Source organism: Scardinius erythrophthalmus, assembly GCF_964197995.2.
Source record: "Scardinius erythrophthalmus genome assembly, chromosome: 2".
Lineage (NCBI taxonomy): Eukaryota > Metazoa > Chordata > Actinopteri > Cypriniformes > Leuciscidae > Scardinius > Scardinius erythrophthalmus.
In genome coordinates this window covers 27,023,287-27,049,643 of record NC_138222.1, presented here as the reverse complement: position 1 = coordinate 27,049,643, position 26,357 = coordinate 27,023,287, and the positions used below count along the sequence as shown (strand labels likewise).

General features: G+C 37.2%; 1 protein-coding gene across 1 annotated transcript in view; it reads left to right on the top strand.

The window, feature by feature from the left end:
• The window catches only part of col4a6 (collagen, type IV, alpha 6), a gene marked incomplete at its 5' end in the record, with an annotated part of 129,212 nt that overhangs the window by 84,077 nt on the left and 18,778 nt on the right, over positions 1-26,357 (top strand). The window contains 23 exons of the mRNA XM_081389509.1: positions 36-152; positions 413-472; positions 3,075-3,152; positions 3,282-3,317; positions 3,611-3,652; positions 7,678-7,764; positions 8,321-8,413; positions 10,423-10,476; positions 10,569-10,631; positions 10,812-10,856; positions 10,944-10,997; positions 11,084-11,144; positions 11,322-11,432; positions 13,920-14,069; positions 14,514-14,603; positions 14,713-14,870; positions 15,034-15,213; positions 15,423-15,606; positions 16,818-16,868; positions 18,089-18,160; positions 18,289-18,396; positions 18,541-18,759; positions 18,867-19,025. Of these exons, the coding sequence (XP_081245635.1) occupies positions 36-152; positions 413-472; positions 3,075-3,152; positions 3,282-3,317; positions 3,611-3,652; positions 7,678-7,764; positions 8,321-8,413; positions 10,423-10,476; positions 10,569-10,631; positions 10,812-10,856; positions 10,944-10,997; positions 11,084-11,144; positions 11,322-11,432; positions 13,920-14,069; positions 14,514-14,603; positions 14,713-14,870; positions 15,034-15,213; positions 15,423-15,606; positions 16,818-16,868; positions 18,089-18,160; positions 18,289-18,396; positions 18,541-18,759; positions 18,867-19,025 (2,272 nt within the window). The remainder of the gene's footprint in view (positions 1-35; positions 153-412; positions 473-3,074; positions 3,153-3,281; positions 3,318-3,610; positions 3,653-7,677; positions 7,765-8,320; positions 8,414-10,422; positions 10,477-10,568; positions 10,632-10,811; positions 10,857-10,943; positions 10,998-11,083; positions 11,145-11,321; positions 11,433-13,919; positions 14,070-14,513; positions 14,604-14,712; positions 14,871-15,033; positions 15,214-15,422; positions 15,607-16,817; positions 16,869-18,088; positions 18,161-18,288; positions 18,397-18,540; positions 18,760-18,866; positions 19,026-26,357) is intronic.

Genomic DNA, 26,357 nt, shown 5'->3' with positions numbered 1-26,357 from the left:
ATGGTTGACGAAGCTGTTTTAACCATGCTGTCCAGGGACACCCTGGTCAAGTGGGGCCCCAGGGACCCCCAGGACTCGACGGCTGTAATGGCACACGAGGTGACCCAGGTGACAGAGTCCGTGATGGAGTTCCTGGTAATCCTGGTGTTCCTGTAAGTTTAAGGGCTTTATGTGCATTTTAGGGTTAGGGAGTTGGCATCAAATATATACCCATTTAAATAAAAGTAGCAGTTTCACTTACTAAATGAAGAAATCGTCTTATCAAGTGCTAACTGCAGTGTCTATAAAATTTTTATGACTAAAGTTGCATGCTATATATAGCAATATATATCTGTATTTTTAATAATATAAAAATATAGATCTACAGTTTTCATATTCACATGTGTTTTTTATTTTATTTACTTGATTATAGGGATACAGTGGTCAAAAAGGTCAAAAAGGAGAACCGTATTATATAACTATTCCAAGACCAGTAAGTTACAATCATTCTTTATGAAACCCAAGCAAATCACACATGCCAACATTTTATATGTACACACTCATATACACATCCAAATGTGGCATTTACTGACAGCCCTATTAATAATATGTGTTGTGGGTTAGCTGTAAATCTGGGTGTGGAATGCAGACCTGTCTGGGAAAATCCCTCTGTCATTTTCAACACCTCATGCATCTTTTATATAACCTGGGGGTTTTAAATCTTCTCAGGTGTGTGCAGCGCATGCAAGAAGGTTAACACCTTTTTCTGCTGTTTTAATAAAAAGAGGGGCTGATATGAGCATTGATCACTGACACTTGAGAGCTGTGTTAAAAGGAGGTGTAGTTCTCCGATGAATTTACATTATTTACTCACCAACATGTTTACAGGTACACAATGTAACTTTTGTCCCTCTAGTGGTTAAACTGCATGCATTTTGTGGAAGAATATTGATTTGGTTGTGCTTCAGCTCTGTGTGAGCCTTTGTGAATATGACCCTTTACATTAGATATTTTTTTACAATGAACTCTGTAAGAGAGCTTCATATGGCAGTTTATCTGACATTTTGTGAAATGCAATACAAACAAGAATCTGTGATTTGTTAATTTTCTTGAACCTTTATTTAACTGACAAATGTACAAAGAAAATATTTCCAATGTTTTCACTGACCAACTTAATTTTATTGTGTAAATATAAACGAGTTTTGATTTTGATGGCTGCAACACACTTCACAAAAGTTGGGACATGGGAGGCATGTTTACCACTGTTTCACATCACCTTTCCTTTTAATTGCACTTTTTAATCATTTGGGAATTGAGGATACTAATTGTTGCAGTTTTGCAAGTGGAATATTTTCAGTATTTCCACTGTCTTCTAGACCATCTGAGATGAGCTTGGGCCCAGAGAACTCGCTGGCATCTCCACATAGAACTGATGTATAGTTTTCTCCTTGCGTAACAGAGATTCAAGTGACATTTCTTGATGAAGCGTCAGACTGTGTTAAATGAAAATGGTTTTCTAAAGTACTCCAGAGCACAAGCATAGCATGAGGGTTTCTCATGCAATGCCATCTGAGGGCTCAAAGGTCACGCACATTCAACGGAGGTCTCATGCTTTGCCCAACACAGACTGACCCTTCTTTGCTTGCAAAGACTGAGAAGCTCCTTTTTCACCTAAACAAGATTCCCTCACCTATTACCAATTCACCTACTCATTGTGGACTGTTTCAAAAGAGTTGGATAATCAAACCTTTATATTCATTTCACTTTTATTTTGCCTCTGTCACAACTTTTTTGTAGTGTGTTGCAGCCATCAATATCAAAATTTGTTTATATTTTTCAAATTCCAATAATTTGGTCAGTGAAAACAGTGGAAAACTTTTCTTTGTACTGTAGTCAGTTAAAAAAGAGTTCAAGAGAAATCACAGATTGTGAATTTTATTGCATTTTACAAAATGTCTCAACTTTTCTGGAAATCCTGTTGCGTTTACATCATTTCAAATATTTTCGCCATCTTTAAAAAGCCAAGCCAATGTTAACTCTCGTTTTATTAGGAGCTCTGTCCTGCTCTTTTCGCTATTTATTAATTTCCTGTGAAACCACCCTGTCAGGTTTAAAATACAAACACTTACAGTATAATAAGCGTAGTGAATCATGTTAAGACAAAAACATATTTTGGAAGAAGTATTGATTATGCATTGACTAATTGTTAATTTTGAAAAAAAAAAAGTTACATAGTGTACCTTAAATTTGAATGAGGACTGGAGCTTTCTAGCTTAAAAAAAACAAAAAAACACCATAAACCGATCATAAAAGAGACCCTTTTAACTCATGTGTAAAGAGACTATTAATGTTCAGAAAATATTATCGACCTCTCTGTACTGACACTATTCTGTACTGACACTCTTTTCATCCAATATATTGGATGAGAAAACAAAAACTTTTAAAGTCGTTTTAAAATTTATGAACTTTCCAACATTGACAGTTATTATTGAACTAACCTGAATCAACATTCAATAGTGTGAATAGTGACACCATCACCATCACCTTAAGTTGAGCTGACTTATAGCTGAAACTGATTATAATTTGATCATAATTAATGAACTTTGCTACATTTACACTGTTATTGAGCTGAATTGAATCACCATTGAACTGATTTGAGGTGAATAATGACAGTACCGTCTTCTGTAGAGCAGATTTATAGCTGAGATTATAGTCATTTTAAAATGTCATTTTTTTACTGAAAATCTTGACATCTGTTGTAGCTCTTTATGACACATTTATGAGAAAAGAAGCTATGTCCAATTCATGAGAGATTGAATATTTTCAATCAATCAGTTTATCCAGTTCACAAAGCTGTTTGAATGATTTATTAATGATTCAGACCAATCCGCTTCTCAAGTTCAACTGAATCATTGATCTGTTTGTAGTAGGTAATGGCATACAAGTGGTGAAGATTATCTGTGAATAGCCTAATGACTTACACTGTTTGTCACACAAAGATATCACGTGGCTTCAGAAAACTTTGAATACAGATGTTTTTGACTAAAAACCAAATGTTGCCTTTTTGTAACTACACATTTTTTTAAAATCCTTAGTCATTTCTCACCGACGGCCCTCCAGGTCCAGCGGGATTTTCAGGTCCAATGGGGCCCCAAGGTCCAGAGGGATATCCTGTATGTATTATATCTATCTATCTATCTATCTATCTATCTATCTATCTATCTATTGCATATTTTTATTCGTGCACTATCTACCTACCTACCGTATAAAGACTGTAATTTCACCGTTGCCTCCCTCCACAGGGTCTACCTGGTCCACCTGGTCCTCCTGGACCTGCAGTAAGTTCAGATGTCTAAGGGACAATTTTGAAATTGCATGTTTTGTGTTACATGATCCTATCATCTTTAACACTTCCTCCTGTCAGACAGGGGGCAGTGTGCAAACATTTATGTACTTTTAAGAACTTGCTTTGGAATTAAAGTAAACAATAAAATCATTACGTAGTTTTATAGTTGTCTGATGTAAATTGTAAGTATCAACACATTTTATTTAGTGAAAGTGACCTCTGACTCCAGAATGGCTAAAATATCCGTACATAAAAGTTTGCTGAATGTCTCTGCTTATTCTACAGGGAAGTCGAGGTCAAGGATACAAAGGGGAGCCAGGAGAAAAGGTATGGGTTTCATCAACTTGCCAACAACTAAGCAGTTTTCCCACACACAATTGCTTTTAGTTTTCCCCATTAGCATCATTAGGTTCAGGTGTTGTGCTAAATTCATCCAATACTGTCAACGTATCTGTTCCATTAACACTTAAGATGCATTTTAGATTTAGATCTCTCTAGCTGAGTCCTGTGTGTTTGTTCATGTTTGTTTGAATGTTTTAATGAAAGCTTTTATGCTGATATGATTGCATGTGTTTGTTGGTGGTTATTTGGCCTAACAACACCATAAACAAACACTTCTCTGAGTGTCTCTGACATTAAAGACCCCCCAAAAATTGCTTTATGACCACAGTTTTCTGTCTTGTGATGACGTATTACCTGTTGAAAGAGATCATATCGAATGGCTCGCGGCCTTGTTATTCAAATGGTAATTTGGGTTTAATTATTTCACAGTCGATAACCATAATTTTGTAATGCTGGCTTGTTGCAGGAGAGACACATTTTCAGATTGGACAGAAGTCTGTGTAGTGCAAGATAATTCATCAATATCTCTTTCTTAGAAAAGAAAGACTGTAAATCTAAATGCTTATATTTGCTAAATGTTAAAATTCGTCAACATTTAGTAGTACACTAGCATATACAGTCGTGCTCAAAAGTTTACATACTCCTTGCAGAATCTGTAAAATGTCAATATTGTAACAAAATAAGAGGGATCACACGAAATGCATGTTATTTTTTTATTTAGTACTGTCCTGAACATTATATTTTACATAAAATATGTTTACATACATTCCACAAGACAAAAGAAAGAGCTGAATTTATGAAAATGACCCCGTTCAAAAGTTTACATTCCCTTGATAATTGTGTGTCATTACTATTAAAAAAGGTCCAAACATTCTCTGATTCTCCAGAAGGAAACATGATGCATTAAGAGCTTTGCAATTCAGAATTTGAATTGAATTTGAAGATCAAGGTAAATTGTACATAATTTGTCTTCCGGGAAATATGCAAGTATCTTCTGTTGCTTCTGAAAAAAAAAGTTATATTTAAACAAGATAAGAATAATTTGGACATATTCATCCTGTTCAAAAGTGTTTCCTTCTGGAGCATCAGTGAATGTTTGAACCTAAATCATACAGTAACTGCTGGAAAAGGTTCAAATATGCAAAAGATGCTGGAAAACTGAAGAATTTGCAGGACCTGAATGATTTTTCTGAAGAATATTGGGCAGAGACTCAAGAAAAAAAATCACAAAAAAACTAAAAAAAACAGCCATGGATCATCCAGGTAATGACACACAGTATTAAGAATCAAGGGTATGTAAACTTTTGAACGGGGTAATTTTTTTAATTCAGCTTTTTTTTTTTTTTTTTTCTTGTGGACTATACAGTATGTAAACATCTTTAATGTAAAATATCTTATTCAGGACAGTACTAAATAAAAAATAACATGCATTTTATATGATCCCTCTTATTTTTGTTAAAATTATTAACATTCACAGTTTCTGCAAGGGGTATGTAAACGTTTGAGCACGACTGTAGATGGCCTGAAAGCTAACAGACATGGACTAAAAGCCCCAAAACTTATCATTTTGATTTCATGGGGTCTTACAATCCATACATTCAAGTACTAAATATTTTTTTCCACATACTGTATCTGTACAATAAGACACCACTCTGTAACGAGACTGGCACACTCAGAGAATGTTTATAGTGTAACATTCAGTTCAAATATTATTTTAGTCTGCTCGGGAACTGGTTAATAACAAGCTAGCTAAGAAGTTCTTTCTGTCTTTTGGATTGGACATTAAAAGATTATACTGCTTTTGTCTTTTGCACAATAACTCTGCATCACTCTTTCATTCTTATCATCTCCCTCTAGATTTTCTTGTCTTCCCTCTTTTCCAAATAGTTCTGTACTGCCAGCATGCCTATCTTGTTTCATTTATGTTTTAACCCAACTTCAGTATGTTTCAACTCATCTCAACACTCACAACACATAGTAAAATCCTTTTCCTGCAATATAAAGGAATATATCCCTATGGTATGTTCAATGCGGAAAACACAGTTGAATCTTACTAATAAGCATGGTAACACTACAAAGTTTGGAATGTAATTTCCTTTACTTTTGAATGGCAGTTCACAGATTGCATACGTTAAAGAACAGTACCAGCAGTTTCTTCATGACTTGTAAAGTCAGTGTAAGAGTATTGTCATATTTCACTTGAAATCTCTGAGCTGCTATTCAATTTGCTGTTTTTGAGTGATCTGTTCTGGTGCTGGAATCACCTGCTCCAATCTTCTGTGTGCCTTTGTTTCCTTTGGTTGGGACACTTAACCCACAGAACACGAGAAAACAAGGACCAGTTAGTTCTATATGCAATCAATTGAAATTGTCAGATAAATTGTCTATGAAATAAAATAAATAAATAAAGGAGTTCACCAATAATATGCATGCATTTGTAGCAGTAACTATAATAAAAGGAGCCCTTAGTCCTGCTTCTCTCACTTTTCATTTCTGTCATTTTCTATCACTTCATTATCTTGCTTTCCTGTTTTTCTCTGTAAAAATCTTTTTCTTTATCATTCTCTTTGTTTAACTGGTTTTCCAGTAAAAATGTAAATGCAAATAAAGTTAATAAAAATAAAATTATAGTTTTGTGACTTTTAGTTTATGTGTGTTAGCTTTGGCACCCTCTATATGCTAGTCTACGCTAAGCATTGAAAGGAAGAATAAAGGTCACATCTAGCAAGTATACACTGCATATTTACAGTCTTTCTCTTTTAGGGAATAATGACCAAAAATGACTCATTCTGCATTACAATTTATTTATTTTTTGTTAACTTGAAGCTATAGTCCATCCAAACATGAACATTCTGTCATCATTTACTCACCCAGATATTTTGAAGAATGTTGACAAGAATGTTGGTTCCCTTTGACTTCCATTGTATTTTTAGTCAAAGGGAACATTCTTCAAAATATCATATGTGTGTTCTGCAGAAGAAAGTCATACCGGTTTGGAATGACATGAGAGTGAGTAGATGATGACCGAATGTTCATTTTTGGGTAGACTATCCCTTTAAATGCTTAAATTCTTGAAGGATTTGTTTAACTGACTACTGACCAGCAAATAGCAAATTATGGTTCATTGTTTTGATGTAACTGAAGCCTGTTTTTCAAAAGCTTCATTGTCACAGACTTCTTTTTTATATATTTTTAATATTTTTTCCAATTTATTTTTTATTTTTACAGCACTTCAAGTTAAGCCATTCTAAGAAAAGAAAAAGAGTCAAATATCTTTTTCTATAAGTCTATCATAATGCGTGCGGTAGAAGGTTAATAGGAAAACAGGAAAACAGAAAACTATGTTCATTAATGATTGAAAATGGGGTCTTTGCAAGCAAGATCAATTTACTTAGGGAGCAAAATTGCATCAGATGAAGATTTTTCAGAGAAGATAACTATAATTAATTTCTTTAGCACAATAGTTTTGAAATATTTTTTTTTTGGGGGGGGGTGTCTTTTTGTAGGCATAAACCTCATTAAATATGTTAAAACTAAACTAAATGTGCTAATGGGGTGAGAAATATGAACTCAGGATATATATTGTTTTAAGGATGTTGAGACATTTTTACTGGAAAAAAAAATAATTTGTTTGTTCTCACACTCTTTCAATACCCTTTGCTTTCACAACTTTCTTGAGACTTTTATGCTTTTTCTTTACCTGACCTTGACTCCTTCTCTCTCTCTCTCTCTCTCTCTCTCTCTCTCTCTCTCTCTCTCTCTCTCTCTCTCTCTCTCTCTCTCTCTCTCTCTCTCTCTCTCTCTCTCTCTCTCTCTCTCTCTCTCTCTCTCTCTCTCTCTCTCTCTCTCTCTCTCTCTCTCTCTCTCTCTCTCTCTCTCTCTCTCTCTCTCTCTCTCTCTCTCTCTCTCTCTCTCTCTCTCTCTCTCTCTCTCTCTCTCTCTCTCTCTCTCTCTCTCTCTGATAAAGTCCTGGGCTCTAATGTGTCAAATGTCTGTGTTGTGGATCTCAGGGGGAAGTTGGTCTACCGGGACTCAGGGGCAATCCGGCCGTTCAGTTTAACGCACCAGCAATAAGCACTATCAACAAAGGAGAGAAGGTAACACACAGGGGAGCGGTGATGCCAACCTAGGGAGGGGCAGATCTAGGGTGAGAGGGATGGATGGTGGGGGAGAGAGGAGCATTGGAGGGCACTGAACCACATCAGGGGAAATTGTTCCAAGGAAATCGGTCTGGAACATTGACACAATTACGGGATTGATATTTGTAACCCCCCCACCACCAACACCAATTATAAAAATGTTTGCACAAAGAATACACATCATAGAGACCTTGAAAGTACAAAGGGGGGATGGTTAGTTGCATAATGATTGAATGGGGAGAGATACAGACACATCCATTGTGTTGAGTGTGGTTCATTACCAAAGCTCCTTCATTCTTCCTGTGTCCATTCATCTCCTTCTCACCCTGATCTCCTCGCTGCTCCGGCAGTGGTCACAGTCCACTTAACGTCCTTCTTCAAAACCCCAAAAAACTTCTCACCACATGCCACCTCCTCAAAATGCTCCGCCGCTACCGTCTCCAAACAGCCTCCCCATCACACCTCATCTTGCCCATATAAAAAAAAATCTCTCTTCCTTGGTTACCGTATCCAGGGAGATGTGGGCCCGCCCGGTGACCCAGGCCTCCCACTGGTCAATGGAGTGGTGGAGCTTGTTGGCTTTCCAAAAGGAGACAAAGGAACTAAGGTTTGTGAGGAAAATGCAGCTGCGAGGATCTAGAACTAGGATGCCGTCAATCGACGCCGTCCTCCTCAACTTCTTTTTTTTACAGTTTCTTTGTCCACTTACTCTATACCTCAGGCTTGCTATCCAGGAGGGTGACGTCCACCTCGTGCTTACTGGATAAATCCCATGCTTCACCCTGTGGTGAACTCTGAGGGTGGTGTTTGTAAATTCTTCATATTTGGTGGTGATTTCAGACACATGTGACAAATGATTTTTAGTCTAATATTTCCAAAGGTGCTTTCTTAAAAGAACACGCCAACTTTTTGGGAATTTAGCTTATTCACCGTATCCCCCAGAGTTAGATAAGTCCATACATACCCTTTTCATCTCTGTGCGTGCCGTAACTCTGTCTGACGCACCCACCGCTAGCATAGCTTAGCACAAAGACTGGAGGTAAATGGCTCCAGCTAGCATACTGCTCCCAATAAGTGACAAAATAACGCCAACATTTTCCTATTTACATGTTGTTATTCCTTTAAATTATGTGTGCATATTTGCAGTGGCCCTAAGGAGGACACTTCAGCCACACTTATGTATGAATATTACACAAATGTAAGAATATCATTATCTAATGAAGATAATGGCCTGGACAATGAAAATCATTTGAAGTGTGGCTCAAGTTTCAAATTAGATATCTGAAACATTGGCTGCGTCCGAAAGCTTAAAAATGCTGCCTTCGATGGATGCATTCCAAGGTAGGAAGGCATCAAGAAACATCCAAATCCAATATTGGCTTCCTGTCTCCTGCGATACCGTCATCTGAGTGGTCTTTGAAAGCACCATAGATATTTTCTTCGCTGCCTTTGAGATCTCACAATCCTATACAGTATGTTCAGTGACAGTTGAGCTAAAAATAAAGATGGCTTCTGGACAACGTTTTCCACTTTTGCTGTTATTTCTAGCAATAAATTAATATTGATTAATTAAATATTCGCTTAGCTATAAACTAAAGAACTCTCTATTTTGTTGTAGATCATTAAACCGTTATTAGGGTTGGGAATCGAAATCGATTCCAATTCTGGAATCGGAATACTTGAGCTCAGGAATCGGATACTAGATATAAAATTTAAATTTCGATTCCTCTAATCGATTCCTTTGTGAGCATTTCAGTATGACTTTGCAAGCGTGAGAGGACTCGTGCGCTGTTTTCTATGCTGCAGGCTTGTGTAACTATGGATGTAACTATATTGGGCAACTCTTAAAGTGACAGCAGCTGCCATCTCTATAATAACACTAATCAAACAACAAAAGACAAAGAGAAAATTACCCAACCCTAACCGTCATGCTGCCTCAGAAGTCTGTCTGAAATCACTTCTGTGAGGTACCTTCGTGTGCAAAGTCTGCTGCCTGCTAAGTTATTGCCTGATAAAGCAGCGAGGCAACAATTCTGCTTAAGCTTTTGAACTTACAGCTTTGAAAACTGTATATATATATATATATATATTTTATGTTATTTTTTTTACAAATTGATGATTTTATTCTGCAAGAATTAATTAAATTGATCAAAAGCGACGGTAAAGATACTTATACTGTTACAACAGATTTGTATTTCAGTTTTTCTTTTGAACTTTCTATTCATCAAAAAATCCAGATTTTTTTTGTTTAATGTTTCCTCAAAATATTAAGCAGCACAACATTTATAATAATAAGAATAACAAGAAATGCAACCCTTATTTTAAATATCGGTATCATAGATATTCCATTAACAGGCAGTCTGCTCTTGTTAATTTTTTTACATTCACAGTACATATTTTCTCATATTCATTAAAAAGTTTTATGGTATTTTCTCACTAAAATACCTGGAGAGGGAAAAAAAAACAGTTTAAATATCTGCAGGAGGAGTAAAACAGCTATTTAATGCCCAGCCCAGCCACATGGTACATAAATATGATTTAAATAGGATTTAAAACCACAAAGTGACATTGTGAATGCTCAGTCTTCTTTCTTCTCTTTCTCTCTCTCTATCTCAGGGTGAGAAAGGCTATGCCGGTAATCCAGGTCTTCCTGGGAGATCAGGACCAACAGTGAGTAATCAAAGACAGCTTTTTAGCTTTTTTTGATATGTTGTCATTTGAAACTGGCTCACAAATTCCGTATTTTTTTTGCGCATATGCAGGGCCCAGGTGGTTTTAGAGGTGAGACTGGTGAAAAGGGAATCCTGGGCTTGCCAGGCTCGAGGGTAGGTTCTGTTACTGCTAGGTTATGTGATTCACCATTGGGTACAATATTTTAGATGGCTCTTTGTCATTTTACACTACATCTTATAGTTGAATGTTTGTGTTATGTGTTCAAGTGTAAAATCCTGTATTTGTTTTGAATCTACCTGAATTTCTTTTTCTGTGTTATTTATTTATGGCAGGGTGCACCTGGTCTGAATGGTCCTCCTGGGCTCCCAGGAAGAAAAGTAAGATATGAAATTCTTCAATCTAAACAATTTCCATCCTACGGTATATGATTATTATATACCAACCATCTCCTGTTTCTTCTGTAGGGCTTCAATGGGGATGAAGGTTTCACAGGCCAACCAGGATTTCCTGGCCTAAAAGTAAGAACGTAAAACCAGAAAAATACAACAAATATGTCACAAATAGAAATATGTTTCACAACAGCATACTTGTAATTAATTTTTAGGGTGACAGAGGAGACCCAGGTCCACCTGGACCGATTTTGGAACCTGCAGATGGAATTAAAGGTATCAGGAAATATTTTTCACTTTCATGATCTTGTGTGAAGTAGTGCACTTGCATCTTGTAATCTCTCATGCACACACACACACACACACACACACACACACACACACACACACACACACACTCCTATGTGTGCTGATGAACAGACTTCAGTGATTATTTAATTTGCTTGTACCTAGGTCCTCGAGGTGATCCCGGCTTTCCTGGTTATCCGGGGATAACTGGAGATACAGGTTTTCCAGGTTCTCCTGGTCAGCCTGGTCCTCCTGGAGCGCCTGCTTTTAACACAGGTACTAGTGACATTCATTTGAATGCTTTATGACTGCAATCATGCACCTTGTTGAGGAGAATGTGCTATGACTTTTCTTAGTGATCAGACCTACATTTTTTGTCTTTAGGACAAAAAATGGACAAAAACAATTTCATAGAATCACAGCAAAGGAGGGATCTGAGTCAAATCTAATTACCATATTACCTGAACACCTGTGCAATCACAAGGGATGGGAATTAAGAGAAATGTAACAATTATTTTTGTATTTTTGAGGAAGAAATATTTGGGGGGAAAATAAATGCAATTACACTGTAAAATAATGACAAAGTCAATAATAAATTTAAATCAATACTTGCACAAGGTGTTTATGCAGACTTTTTAATGGCTTTTTTCAGAGCTGACTCATGAGAGTCATTTGTTCAGGAATCAGTTTTACTACACTATATGACTATATACTATATAGACTATATGGTCTCAATTCATTAAAAAAGAACCCTACAGTATCGACTTCAATGGAGCATGCTAACAATCACTCAGAATTCAAGTCAAGTCAAGTCAACTTTATTTATATAGCGCTTTTCACAATACAGATTGTATCAAAGCAGCTTCACAGTATTAAATAAAATAGTACATCAGTGTTTGTTTCTGGTGTAAAACATCCACGTTTGGTAATGCAGATCAATAGCACTGTTGAATCGATTAATCAAATTAAGTATCCCCAACTGAGCAAGCCAAAGGCAACAGTGGCAAGGAACCGAAAAACTCCATTAGGTGACCTAATGGAGAAAAAAAAAACCTTGGGAGAACCCAGGCTCAGTCGGGGGCCAGTTCTCCTCTGGCGTTTATGAAGTAGAGACCGGATTTAACTGTAAGATTAAAATATTATATGAATGCCTGGCTGAAGAGATGCGTCTTTAATCTAGTTTTAAACTGGGAGAGCGAATCTGAGCAACGAACAGTATCAGGAAGGCTATTCCAGAGTTTTGGTGCTAAATGTGAAAATGCTCTCCCTCCTTTGGTGGATCTGGATATCCTAGGTATGACCAGAAGCCTCGAATTTAGTGATCTTAAAGAGCGCGATGGATTATAGGGCGATAGAAGATCCGTTAAATAAACTGGAGCTAAGCCGTTTAGGGCTTTATAAGTCAGTAGCAATACCTTGTAATTAATACGGAACTTTATAGGCAACCAATGTAGTGATGATAAAATTGGTGTTATATGGTCAAACTTTCTTGATCTAGTAAGAACTCTAGCGGCGGCATTTTGGACTAACTGTAGCTTGTTTATTGAGGATGCAGGACAACCAGCTAATAAAGCATTACAGTAATCTAGTCTCGAGGTCATGAATGCATGAACTAGCTTTTCTGCATCAGAGACAGATAGCATGTTACGTAATTTAGCAATATTTCTAAGGTGAAAAAATGCTGTTTTTGTAACATATGAAATATGATTTTCAAAAGACAAGTTACAATCTAATATAACACCCAGGTCTTTTACTGTAGAGGATAAAGTAACAGGACACCCTACTATGTTAAAGTTGTATTGTGAGAGGTTTTGTGGGCGGTTTTTTGAACCGATAAGTATTACCTCTGTCTTATCTGGATTTAATAAAAGAAAATTGTGCGTCATCCAATCTTTTATATCTTTAACACACTCTGTCAATTTGGATAATTTAGCGTTTTCATCCGGCCGTGATGAAATATATAGTTGAGTGTCATCAGCATAACAATGGAAACTAATTCCATGTTTCCTTATAATATTTCCAAGTGGCAGCATATATATTGAGAATAATAGAGGGCCTAACACAGATCCTTGCGGCACTCCATAGTTTACTGGAGTTATGATCGATTTTTCTCCGTTTAAATAGACAAAATGGTAGCGGTCAGATAGGTATGATCTGAACCAGCTTAATGCTTGTCCTTGAACACCGGTATAGTTTTGTAGCCGATCTAAGAGTATTGTGTGATCTATAGTATCGAACGCAGCACTAAGATCAAGTAAAACTAGTATTGAGATACAGCCTTGGTCAGAAGCTAAGAGTAAATCATTTGTGATTTTAACGAGCGCAGTTTCAGTGCTATGATGCGGCCTGAACCCAGACTGAAACTTTTCATAGGTGTCATTTTCTTGCAAGAAAGAGCCCAGTTGGGCAGACACAACTTTTTCTAATATTTTGGACATAAAAGGAAGATTTGAAATGGGTCTATAATTTGCTAGGTTATTTGGGTCTAATTGTGGTTTCTTAATGAGTGGTTTTATAACTGCCAATTTAAATGTTCTTGGAACATGACCTAAAGATAAAGACGAGTTAATAATATTGAGGAGAGGCTCTTCCACTATAGGTAACACTTCTTTCAATAGTTTAGTTGGTATGGGATTCATTAGCAACCACATAGCAATACCCTGGCAACCATCCACAACACTCTAATGTCATGGCAGTGAGTTTTGCAGAATTTACTGTATATGTCAGTATTATTTTAACTCTTAATCTGTGTTGTCTATTCAGGTCGTCCTGGCATCTCTGGGTTCCCTGGTAGTCGTGGACCCAAAGGACAGAGGGGAAACCCAGGTCGGGATTCATTTGGTCCCGAAGGTCTTCCCGGAAATCAGGGCCTTTCTGGATTTCCTGGTCTCCCTGGACCACCGGGCAGTTCGTGTAAGCTTTTGCATGTGATGGTCATCATCTTTTTAATTTCAAGTAACATAAAAATATGCTTTGGGTCGTAACATCTAACTTTACTGATTAGATCGCACCAGCAAAAGTCATTTTTATTGTTTAGATCAGAGGTCTTCAATCCTGCTCCTGGAGGGCCACTGTCCTGCAAAGTTTAGTTCCAACCCTAATCAAACACGCCTGAATCAGCTCATCAAGCTCTTCAGAATCGCTTGAATATTCAAAGGCAGGTGTGCAGGTTGGAACTAAACTCTGCAGGACAGTGGCCCTCCAGGAGCAGGATTGAAGAGCTCTGGTTTAGATTAAGTAGAAACACTTTACTTGAATTAGGAATTGCAGGTTACCACTTTTTTTTATAGTAACAGAACTTGATAAATGTAGATCATGAGATAAGCTGATGGTTACTACTTATTTAATTTTTTCTAGTAAACACGTTGTCTGCTGCACTAGCTGGTTTTCCGGGTCAGTCTGGTCAAAGAGGACCTGCTGGAGAAAGAGGCTTTAAAGGGTTTAAAGGTAAGGAACTCTTTTGTAGAACTGAAATGAGAAGTATTGAGTTTAAATTAGAAAATAATTATAATGGCATACATGGACTTCTTCCCTACTTGACCCTTTGCCCCTGCAGGAGAAAATGGTGACTGCAACTGTTTGGATGGAGGAACGACGGGTGCACAGGGACGTCAAGGGCCTCCAGGGCCCTCAGGTTTCCCTGGAGCTGATGGCGTGAAGGGAGAAATTGGTGACCAAGGCTTCCCAGGATCCCGTGGATCACAGGGTCTTGATGTAAGAGGCTGATAAAAAAAGAAATTGCTATCAAAATGACTGATGTTGTGGTGGTAATTTCCAGACTTTTGCAAATTTTCTTGAGTTTGCGTTGTATTCATCGAACATGTAATCGCACATCCTAAATATTGCTTAATTTTAATTGAGTCTTGCTTTGTTTTAGGGTCGTGTCGGTGAAAGAGGCTTTTATGGGCGTAAAGGAGAGAAAGGTAATTCTTTCTTCCCCCAAGGTAGAGGACAAAAAGGTGATTTGGGTCAACAGGGTCTTCCTGGGCCACTTGGAGCAAGCGGCAACCCCGGAAGGGATGGATCTCCTGGCTTCCCTGGACAACCAGGTCCACCTGTGAGTAGATAGGCTGATTTTCATTTTCCTTTCTATCATTTCATTTCATAAGCTCCGTTGTTCCTGCCAAAGAAGATATGTGGCCCTATTTGGCACCAGTAACTGTTTATAAAAGGATTTCTTGTTGTAATTATGCTTCTAGAACAACTTTCAGCCATTGACATCTACATTTTTAAACAAATCTAAATTTCTAAGTTCTTTCTCTACAGGGGGACTCTGGTTTTGGGGTGACTGGAGATAAAGGTTTTCCTGGCATCCCAGGGTCCAAAGGTCGTCCCGGTTCCAGTGGCGATCCTGGTATTGGCTATCCTGGTGTAGCTGGGTTCAAAGGGTCACAAGGTGATCCTGGATTCAGTGGTCTTCCTGGATCACCTGGACTTCCAGGTTCTCCAGGTAAGTAGAAAAAACACTTTAGTAACACTTTACAATAACTACACAGAATGAAATATTTTATTATATACTAAATAAATTATACAGCTTACATGACATTATTTCTACATTTTTATGTCATTATTATTATTATTGAATAATAATATCACATAAAATGTATGTGATACATTTATTAAAGTATGTACTATGTACTAGCCACTATGTAGCTTATTCATACATTGTGAATTGGATATACACAATTGAATGTAAACGGGTGGATAAAGAGCATTTTTGTCAATATAAGCAGTTAATATAAACAGTTATATATTGATTACATGCATAAAACAGTGTTACGACTTCACATACATTTTTTTTATTTTATAAATAGGCTAATTAAACCTATGTAGTTATTGATGATGCAGAAATACGGTTTAATATTGAGTATGTATTAGCCAATGCAATAGAAATGCATCACAAGATGTCGTTTTTATCACTTTTTAAATAAATTTGGCATATTTAGCTTGTTTTGTGGGTTTACATTGCTTAGTTTATTCAGTACAGTGGTTTAAAAGGCACATTTGGTCATTTTTAACCCAGAGAACAGTCTTACAGTTAATTTAGTTAGATTGCCATGATCTTTCCTCATTTCAGTTGATTGAGAAATATTCAGTGTTTTTTTTTCCTGTAGGTATCCTGAATTGCATAATTGAACAGTATAAGATGAGCTAGTTTGAAAGAGCTTCAGTTTAGAGGTTGCTACATTTCATCTTGACAAGCATTCATCTTGTCAAGCGTTGGATGTGCACGAGTGTGAATGGGTGTGCAAATGAATCTTGACATTTTGCCTGTGCCTAACAGAACTTTTTACCTCTTTTCAAGCCATTCCATTCGGAGAGAAATTGAGCAGATGCAATTAAATCATAAGTCTTAACATCCATATCTGAATCCACAAATCCTTTCACTTCTTCTGCATGCTCTCCATCTCTCTCTTAGCAATGGAATGGCTTTGACACAGCCATGCACATGTTCCCCTTTTGATTTCTTTATTTGCACTGCTTTAACCGAATGTGCTGGAATATTTGAATGAGCTTTTTATTTCTCTACTAAAGGTACAATCATTTTCATGCTTATGCATTTGATTTCTTGATGATGCTGCCCGAATGAACTGATTCATCAATCGATTGATTGACAGCTTCTCTTGCAATCTCTCTTGCCCTTGCATGTTGTCTGACTAGGTGACAGCTGTGGGCAGGCGGGGCTTAATGATGCCTCTTTGGAAGAGGGAGGTGAGATGAGAAGCCCAGAGCTGCAGCCAGTATAAAATAAATCTGACTGTATCAGACAGCTTAACTGTAGTGTCCACAAAATCTGACCATACTTTCATTATGACTTTCCTATAGCTTGAGGTATCTAATTCAGTTAGACGCTTGCCATTCTGGAAAAGTAGTAGTTGCCATAAAACAGCCCTCTTTTGCCAGTCATTTAACAGTCTTTGTGCATGTTATTAGCCATTATATGCTGGCTGTACTGTGGGGAGGGTGGGGTTAATTTTTATTTTATTTTTTAGTTATGAAAATAGACATTTCTTATATTTTGAAGAGCCTGATATACCATCGAAGGCTTTTTACTCAAATTCGCTTTGCATACTCACTGTAGTGACATTAGTCCCAATACTAGTTCAGCTTTATCAAAGACACCCATGACATACTATCAGTTACCATAAAAAGATTTTTGACTTATCCCTCAGTTTGTAGAAAACAATAAAAAATTGCCTTTACTGTACATCCACTAATATAAAACAATAAAAGTATATGCAGCAATGCATTGGAACACTAAAATACACACTGTGTTATTAGGAGCTTAGAGGAATGCAATTACATAAAACCTTGTCACTTACTAACGTGTAAAGTTATTTACAAGATTTCCTGTTATGACTATATAAAACCAATAAATCCAATACTTTTACGTCCTACACACAAAGAGACAAATACACCTACAGGTATTATGTTGGTAATCATGATTTGGACAACTTTACAGCTCAAAAAAAAAAAAATGTTTTTACAGAAGAAATATAAGCGTTTCAACAAGAAAATTTCTGTTTTTAAAATTTTAAACATTTTAAATGTTTGATCCAAAGCTGTAAGTAAATTGAAATGCCCTCCACGATATTAAAGTGTGCTATTTGTCAGTCAGTTATATATGTTTTTGAATCGCTCTCATTTCCTGTACAGTTCATGAAATTGTAATGCTGGATTGTAATGTAATTGCATAGTTAAATATATTCCCTCCTGTCCTTTTTCTTGTCAGCCAACATTCAATGATCTTAGATATGTAGAGACATTTTTTAAACTAACAATTAACACAAACACCCACCTTTAATACTGTCTTTTTAGAGCAGAATACCTTTATACAGTTTGTCAGGGTTAGATGTAAGGTGTGTGTGTGTGTGGAATGGGGCATCATTGACAGTTTTATATGATTTTGACAATGAAATGGATGTCAACAGGAACACCACTGCCCTGTAGGATTCCTGGTGAACAAGGAGATCCAGGATTCTCTGGACGTCCTGGGGTGCCAGGTAATTGATTTGTATAAAAGCATATGAACGTTGAAAATGGTAGTATTTTAATTATAAAGAGTTATTTCACATTGTTCTAACATGTTTTAACAAGTTCTTTTTCACGTCTGTGTTCATGTATATGTAAGGGCCAAAGGGTCAGCCTGGTTCCCCAGGAGTAAGTGGGCGCCCAGGGTTTGGTGGGTCTAAAGGTGAGAGAGGAGAACCAGGTTCTGGAGGTCAACCAGGACCTCAGGGTAAGATTGCACCCTTAAATGTGAATGGGTGCTTATAGGTGCCATTTAACCTCAAATTCTACATATCATATTTAGTCAACTTGCTTAGCCATACATTTAAAGGTATAATTGCATTATAGCTTTCTAACTCTAACTTATGGTTAGGTTTCCCCGGACGCAGAGGAGATACAGGTTTACCAGGATCAACAAATGCTGGCTTATCAGGATCTCCAGGAAGAGATGGTTTTCCAGGTGTGCCAGGAGCTAAGGGAGAACCCGGTGTGGTGCTTGGGGCCACCCCTGGAGGTCCAGGTTCTCCAGGGAGACCAGGAGAGCCAGGAGACAAGGGTCCACCTGGGACACCTGGTTTACCTGGGAGGCCTGGTAAGTTTGATGGGATGTTTTCAGGTAGTTTTTACAAAGCTACTCTCAACACCATTATCACCAGGCATATGGATATCAAGCATTAGTACTAATGGATTCCTCCTAAGGTAATGATGGATTCAATGGCATTCCTGGCGTAAAGGGTGAGCGAGGTGTGGATGGAATACCTGGTCCTGTAGGTCCCATAGGTCCACCAGGAGAAATCCCTCCCGGGATCCCTGGTCCCAGAGGGCCAGCTGGAGCTAAAGGATTTAATGGACCTCCAGGTAAGAAAATGTCTTCTCATTCTCATGAAACATAAATTTTGGTGTTTTGTCTAATAGTAGCCTATTCGTTCAACCAGAGCTGCTCAGATCTTAGCGTAAACTCTACCTTGAGCTCCATAATGAGCGATTATGTCACTAGGACCTTTCACATTTCAATTTTTGGAAGTTCTACCCAGCTTCTAAGACTTAATCCTGAGGAATCTCTTCTACAATCTATATTATACACCATGAATAACCTGGGAAGTTATGGTTTGGATAACCTGTTTTCTTGTGAGCATTGTGTGAACTACTGGAGATTTCAGTTGTGGTAAAATATTTCACTGTTGGCTCGTTCTCTTCTTATCAGTCTATATCAGCCTGTATTTACTGATCTTCTTCTCAAAAAATTCTGTTTTCATTATTCTTTTCTTTATGCTCATCCTCCACTCTTTCTCTTTTTTCATCACCATCATTTCCACCCTCCCGTCCTTCCATTTGTGGTGTCACACTCTTCTATTTTTGGTGTTGGGTCACCTCACTAGGCTGCCAAGGTGAGAAATATTGTCCTCCCTGATGCCCTGCAATATAGTGTTAATGTTTATCTAACACACAATTCGCACTCTTGCCTTGCTACATTTTAACACACTTGTCTTTCCTTGTGTTTCCAGTCCTCCCAATTAAGGCAATGAGTGCTGGGGAGCATGCATAGGGCCCTATAATTTCCGCGATCACGGAATCGCGGAATTGGCAAATTAACGCGGAATCTAGTGTCAACGCGGAATTTTGCGGAATTTTACATATTTGGAATAAAATTCTGTTTTTGTGTGGGAGAAAAACGTATGTCTGAGGAAAATCGCATATTACTGAAAGAACGAGCAGAGAGAGAGGTCCGGTCGCGCGCGCGTCTTCAAACTGTCTTGCTCTCTCTCACTCCCTCGTGCTTATTAATCTAAATCAATTGAGAATTGACACAATGGTAAAAGATCGGAAGAACGAAGTTTCACGTGGAGCATTCGGATTTTATTTTCCTAAATTAGGCTACCGCTGGGTGTGAATTGTGCAAAAAAAAAAACTTTTTTACCTTGCCTTCTTCTCTGAAAAATATGGAAGCTTGTTTCCGCCACTGAATAAAACATTTTAAAAGATAATTGCGACTTTTTATCTCACAATTGCGAGTTTACATCTCCCAATTCTAACTTTATTTCTCAGAATTGCGAGATATAAAGTCAGAATTCTGAGATATAAAGTCAGAATTCTGAGATATAAAGTCAGAATTGCGAGATATAAAGTCGCAATTGCGTCTTATAAAGTCAGAATTCTGACTTTTTTTCTCGCAATTGCGACTTTGTATCACGCAATTCTGACTTTATATCTCAGAATTCTGACTTTATATCACGCAATTCTGACTTTATAACACATAATTGCGAGTTTATATCTCGCAATTCTGACATCTTTTCTCAGAATTGTGAGATATAAAGTCCAATTCTAAGGGGAAAAAAAGAATAGTTTATATCTCACAATTCTGACTTTATAGCACGCAATTGCGACTTTATATCATGCAATTCTGACTTTATATCTCCCAATTGCGTGATATAAAGTCAGAATTCTGAGATATAAAGTCAGAATTCTGAGATATAAAGTCAGAATTGCGTGATATAAAGTCGCAATTGCGAGAAAAAAAGTCAGAATTCTGACTTTATAAGACGCAATTGTGACTTTATTTCACGCAATTCTGACTTTATATCTCGCAATTCTGACTTTAAAACACGAAATTGCGACTTTAAAACACACAATTCTGACTTTATATCTCGCAATTCTGAGAAATAAAGTCAGAATTGCGAGATGTAAACTCGCAATTGTGAGATAAAAAGTCGCAATTATCTTTTATTTTTTTTATTTTGTGGCGGAAATAAGCTTCCATAGAAAAATGTTCCGCCCATTCAGCTGACATAAAAAAACACTTTCAATAAACTAAACAAAACCTATCCAATGATGAAATGTTTTCTGTGTTGATGACAAATCTTGTGCGATGTCCTAACTGCCGATAATCACACAACGCGTACAAGTCTGCTAATGATACGTCCGATTCGCGAACTAATGACTCCTTTGAACCGATTCACTTTAATGAATGGTTAAAAAAACTGATCTGTCCAACACTGAATCGGTTCGGTGTATAACAAAATCGGTAACACTTTACAATAAGGTTCCATTTATTAAACTCTAGTTAACTAGATCAGTTAACATTAACTATTAATAAACTGCACTTCTACAGCATTTATTAATCTTTATTAATGTTAATTTCACCATTTAGTAGCCTACATTATTTAAATGAAAAGTTGTATTTGTTAACATTAGTTAGCTTAATGCACTGTGTTAAGTAACATAATAAAAATACAGGGTTAGGGTTAACTAAGATTAACTAAGATTAATAAATACAGTAACAAATGTATTGCTCGTGGTTCATGTTAGTTAGCCTAATACATTCACTAATGTAAACAAACCACATTTAACACCTCTTAAAATGAGAATTTTGTTTGTTACCTCAATAAATTTAGGGTCATTCCTATTTTATTTGTATACATTTTAATCATTAACATTAAAGGGTACATAACATGCACAGTTTCACCTAATCTCATGTTAATCTTGAGTACCTATAGAGTAGTAGTGCATCTTTAATATCTCCAAAAAGTGTTTAGTTTTATTATATTTATAAAAGAAAAATACAGCTTTCCGATTCTCTCCGGAAAAAGCCGAGGTCCTGGAGGCGGAGCTATAGAGTCTAGCGGTAGTGGTTGATTTCCAGCAAAAGACAGAAATCTGATCCAGTTGTACTTACATGAATGGGGTCTTTTATCACTGGGACCGCTCCACGTTTTAATAGCAAACGATTTGCAAATCCAGCATTGACCCGGGCCTTGTTAATAAAACATTCGTCACTGAAATGACCAGAACACACAACCGCACTTGGTACGTTGCTGCCCCGGAAAAACAAACTGCATCCACTGTTCCTGTAACACTGGGTTCTTTGGAAAGCTGAACACGGTAAGCTTTCCCTCACATCCAAAAACACACTTTGAAGAGACATTCTTGAACAAATCCTATGCAGCGCTGCCGATGATTTCCTGTTGAAGCGCGTTGATGTGTGCGGTCTCGCTCTCCTCTGGTCGACGTGTGCGCGGGCGAGCTTTTCCGAGAGAAATGCTCATATAAGGAGTTTCACTCTCATCTACGTCATTAGATCCACGATCGGAAAAAAACAGCCGAAACTTGTACCAACCCGGAAGTAAGATTTTCGGCACAGAAATTCTCCGTTTTTCGTCCAAAATATTTTTTTTAAACTTTGCCCATGTTTAGCATGAGAATCCATCTCTTTAACCCTCTGGGGTCTGGGCTGTTTTTGGGGCCCTTGAGATGTTCTGACATGCCCTGACATTTGTGCTTTTTTCAGTTGCTTATAAACATATTAATGGCAAAGGTGTAAATTCACTCTATAAAGCACAAACAGGGCTACCATAATATGTGAGCCACGTGTATGTACATGTTTTCATTTTTGAGAGAATAATGTTTATGCATGGTTATTGAAAAAAATAAAAAAATAAATTTCTGAAATAAGGCCACAAAACACATAGTAAATATGTGTCAATAAGACTTTTGAATAATGGATGTCCTCGCCTAGTGTTTTTTCTTCAAAATTATGTGAAAATAGTCTTGCTTTATCGTTCACATAAAACAATACATTGATTTAAATTGATGTAAAACAGGTTTTGCTTGGAAAGCCAATATGCGAGGAGGCGTGAACGAGGAGTGGTTTACAACAATGTCCCACCCACTCTGCATAATGACTCTGCATAATTAGCCATTCATTCAGGTGTGACACTGACTGAGCCACAATGCAAAGACAAAAGATATATTTAGAAGAAGACTTATATTGACCCTTTAAGATTTTGCTTACATCTATCTTGTAAATATATTTTGCCATTTTATTAAAAAGGTTACAATTACAACAATATTACAATTTCAACAATATTTCAAGTGTACTCTTTCTTTGTAAAAAAAAAAAAATTATTATAGGCCTACATTTTATGTATGTATTCATTACTTTCATATTTCGCCTGACTGTAACGTTGTTTTCATGAAATATTAGGGCATATTGTTAATTTGCAGTTTAATACGTTGCTTATACAAATAGCCTACATTTTATTTCAACATATTTCAGTCGATTTTTACTCATCTCAGTATAGCAATACAGTTTGCTGAAACATCATCATTCATTCACACACGCGATTTAAATTTAAACTGTCTTTGCCAGCTGTGGTAAACAGCGCGCATCTCTGCTGTTCATTCATTCATAAACAAAAACCCACGTGAAGAAATTCACGTGAGAAGGAAAAAACTTACTAATATTCCTCAGCTCGCTCCTCGATATACCCGCACTTCTGAGGGACATTTTCCATTATTATTATTATTCCTCACAGCGCTGCAAGACGGTGTGAACAAGTAATGATCTGAATAAAGCTGATATGAGGGCGTTCACAGGTTTGCGCGGATTGCCTCAGCCATTTGCGTTTGAATAGCGCGCGCTCTCCGTGGGCGGAGTCACATTACATCTGAATCAGATGTAATTAGCTCGACTGGAATCGCTCTCTTTTAATACAGATTTCACAAGATGAGAATATTTGTTTTTTATATAAATTACTTCATTAAAAAGAAGAGAATTCAAGCTTCATGCCTGTGTGACTGTATGCCTGTTTGACTGAGTATTCGCTGAGTTATTGTTCATTTTCGGACGCGTTTCAGAATGGACTACACTGGCAGAGAGAAGGCAGAACTCGCCTCGTGTTTATTTTTCTTTATTTGGCAAAAAGCACAACACTTTGTTTTTATTGTGAGTATACACAAAAATAATACACATTTAACAGAATCGATTGATGTATGAAACTTGTTTTGTAAAATCAAAGTCAAAAGAGTATTTCGGGTCTCAATTCAACTCATAAGGAAAAAAGCGAACAGATCACGCCGGCGTGATCTCCGACCTCTGAGGGTTAACACTGTAAACAACTCTGAATACATGAAACACCATTGTACCCCCCCTTTAAAAACACTCTTTTTACGACTAAAATAACAGTAAAGGGTAAAAAAAAACCTGAATTCCCAAAAATTTAAACGGAAAAAACGGAATTTGCAAAAATTAAAAAGGAAAAAACGGAATTTGGGAAAAAATAAAACGGAATTTGGGAAAAAATAAAACGGATTTTATAGGGCCCTACATGCATTAACTTTTTTTTTTTTCAGCCAAAAAAGAAAATTCTATCATTATTCACTCTTTCTCATTTCGTTCCAAATCCATAAGGAATTCATCTCGGAAAGACAAATGGAGATATTTTTAATCGAACCTGAGAGATTTCTCCATGTCTCTCCATTTTAAGTCCAATACACTAAAACTTTGAAGGACATGATCACTTTATATGATTTAATTTAGACTTTTATTCAGATATAAACATTGATCAATGAGGTTTGTTATCGCGCATCAAAAAAGTATGGTCGAGCTTCCGTTTACCATATTTGATGTGCTTTATGTACACTCACCTAAAGGATTATTAGGAACACCTGTTCAATTTCTCATTAATGCAATTATCTAATCAACCAATCACATGGTAGTTGCTTCAATGCATTTAGGGGTGTGGTCCTGGTCAAGACAATCTCCTGAACTCAAAACTGAATGTCAGAATGGGAAAGAAAGGTGATTTAAGCAATTTTGAGCGTGGCATGGTTGTTGGTGTCAGATGGGCCGGTCTGAGTATTTCACAATCTGCTCAGTTACTGGGATTTTCACGCACAACCATTTCTAGGGTTTACAAAGAATGGTGTGAAAAGGGAAAAACATCCAGTATGCGGCAGTCCTGTGGGCAGAAATGCCTTGTTGATGCTAGAGGTCAGAGGAGAATAGGCCGACTGATTCAAGCTGATAGAAGAGCAACTTTGACTGAAATAACCACTCGTTACAACCGAGGTATGCAGCAAAGCATTTGTGAAGCCACAACACGCACAACCTTGAGGCGGATGGGCTACAACAGTAGAAGACCCCACCGGGTACCACTCATCTCCACTACAAATAGGAAAAAGAGGCTACAATTTGCACGAGCTCACCAAAATTGGACAGTTGAAGACTGGAAAAATGTTGCCTGGTCTGATGAGTCTCGATTTCTGTTGAGACATTCAGATTGTAGAGTCAGAATTTGGCGTAAACAGAATGAGAACATGGATCCATCATGCCTTGTTACCACTGTGCAGGCTGGTGGTGGTGGTGTAATGGTGTGGGGGATGTTTTCTTGGCACACTTTAGGCCCCTTAGTGCCAATCGGGTATCGTTTTAAATGCCACAGCCTACCTGAGCATTGTTTCTTCTGACCATGTCCATCCCTTTATGACCACCATGTACCCATCCTCTGATGGCTACTTCCAGCAGGATGTCACAAAGCTCGAATCATTTCAAATTGGTTTCTTGAACATGACAATAAGTTCACTGTACTAAAATGGCCCCCACAGTCACCAGATCTCAACCCAATAGAGCATCTTTGGGATGTGGTGGAACGGGGGCTTCGTGCCCTGGATGTGCATCCCACAAATCTCCATCAACTGCAAGATGCTATCCTATCAATATGGGCCAACATTTCTAAAGAATGCTTTCAGCACCTTGTTGAATCAATGCCACGTAGAATTAAGGCAGTTCTGAAGGCGAAAGGGGGTCAAACACAGTATTAGTATGGTGTTCCTAATAATCCTTTAGGTGAGTGTATGTGCATTGATCATTGTTTATATGCGAAACAAAGCCTAAATGAAATCTGTTCATCTTATAAAATGATCTTGTCTCTTCAGAAGTCTTGGATTAAACTTCTCTATTCAAAGTTAATAGACTTTCAGTAGAGGGACTGAAATCTCTCAGGTTCCATTGAAAATATCTACATTTGTGGTTGAAGATGATTCAAACTAATGAGTTATCTTGATGACTTATGAGTTTGGAACGGCATGAGGGTGAGTATATGACAGAGTTTTTGGGTGAACTATCTATCCCTTTAGGGTTACAGATCTTTAAGCCTCTATGTCAAGCTAAGAGATTTGTTTGTTTATAGTAATAATGTAGAATTCACTTTCTAATTTCTTAGATTGAACATGTATTAAGAAAGTTTATCCATGGTCTTTTATCAATGGAATGGTTTAAACTGCACTTGTACATCTTTTTGTGTGTTTGTGTACCAGCTGGCATCACATAGTACGCTCACACTTAAAAGATGGCCTTAAACTTGTGTGTTTTAAGTACTAATCTTCAGGTTCACTGAATTTGAGCAACAACAT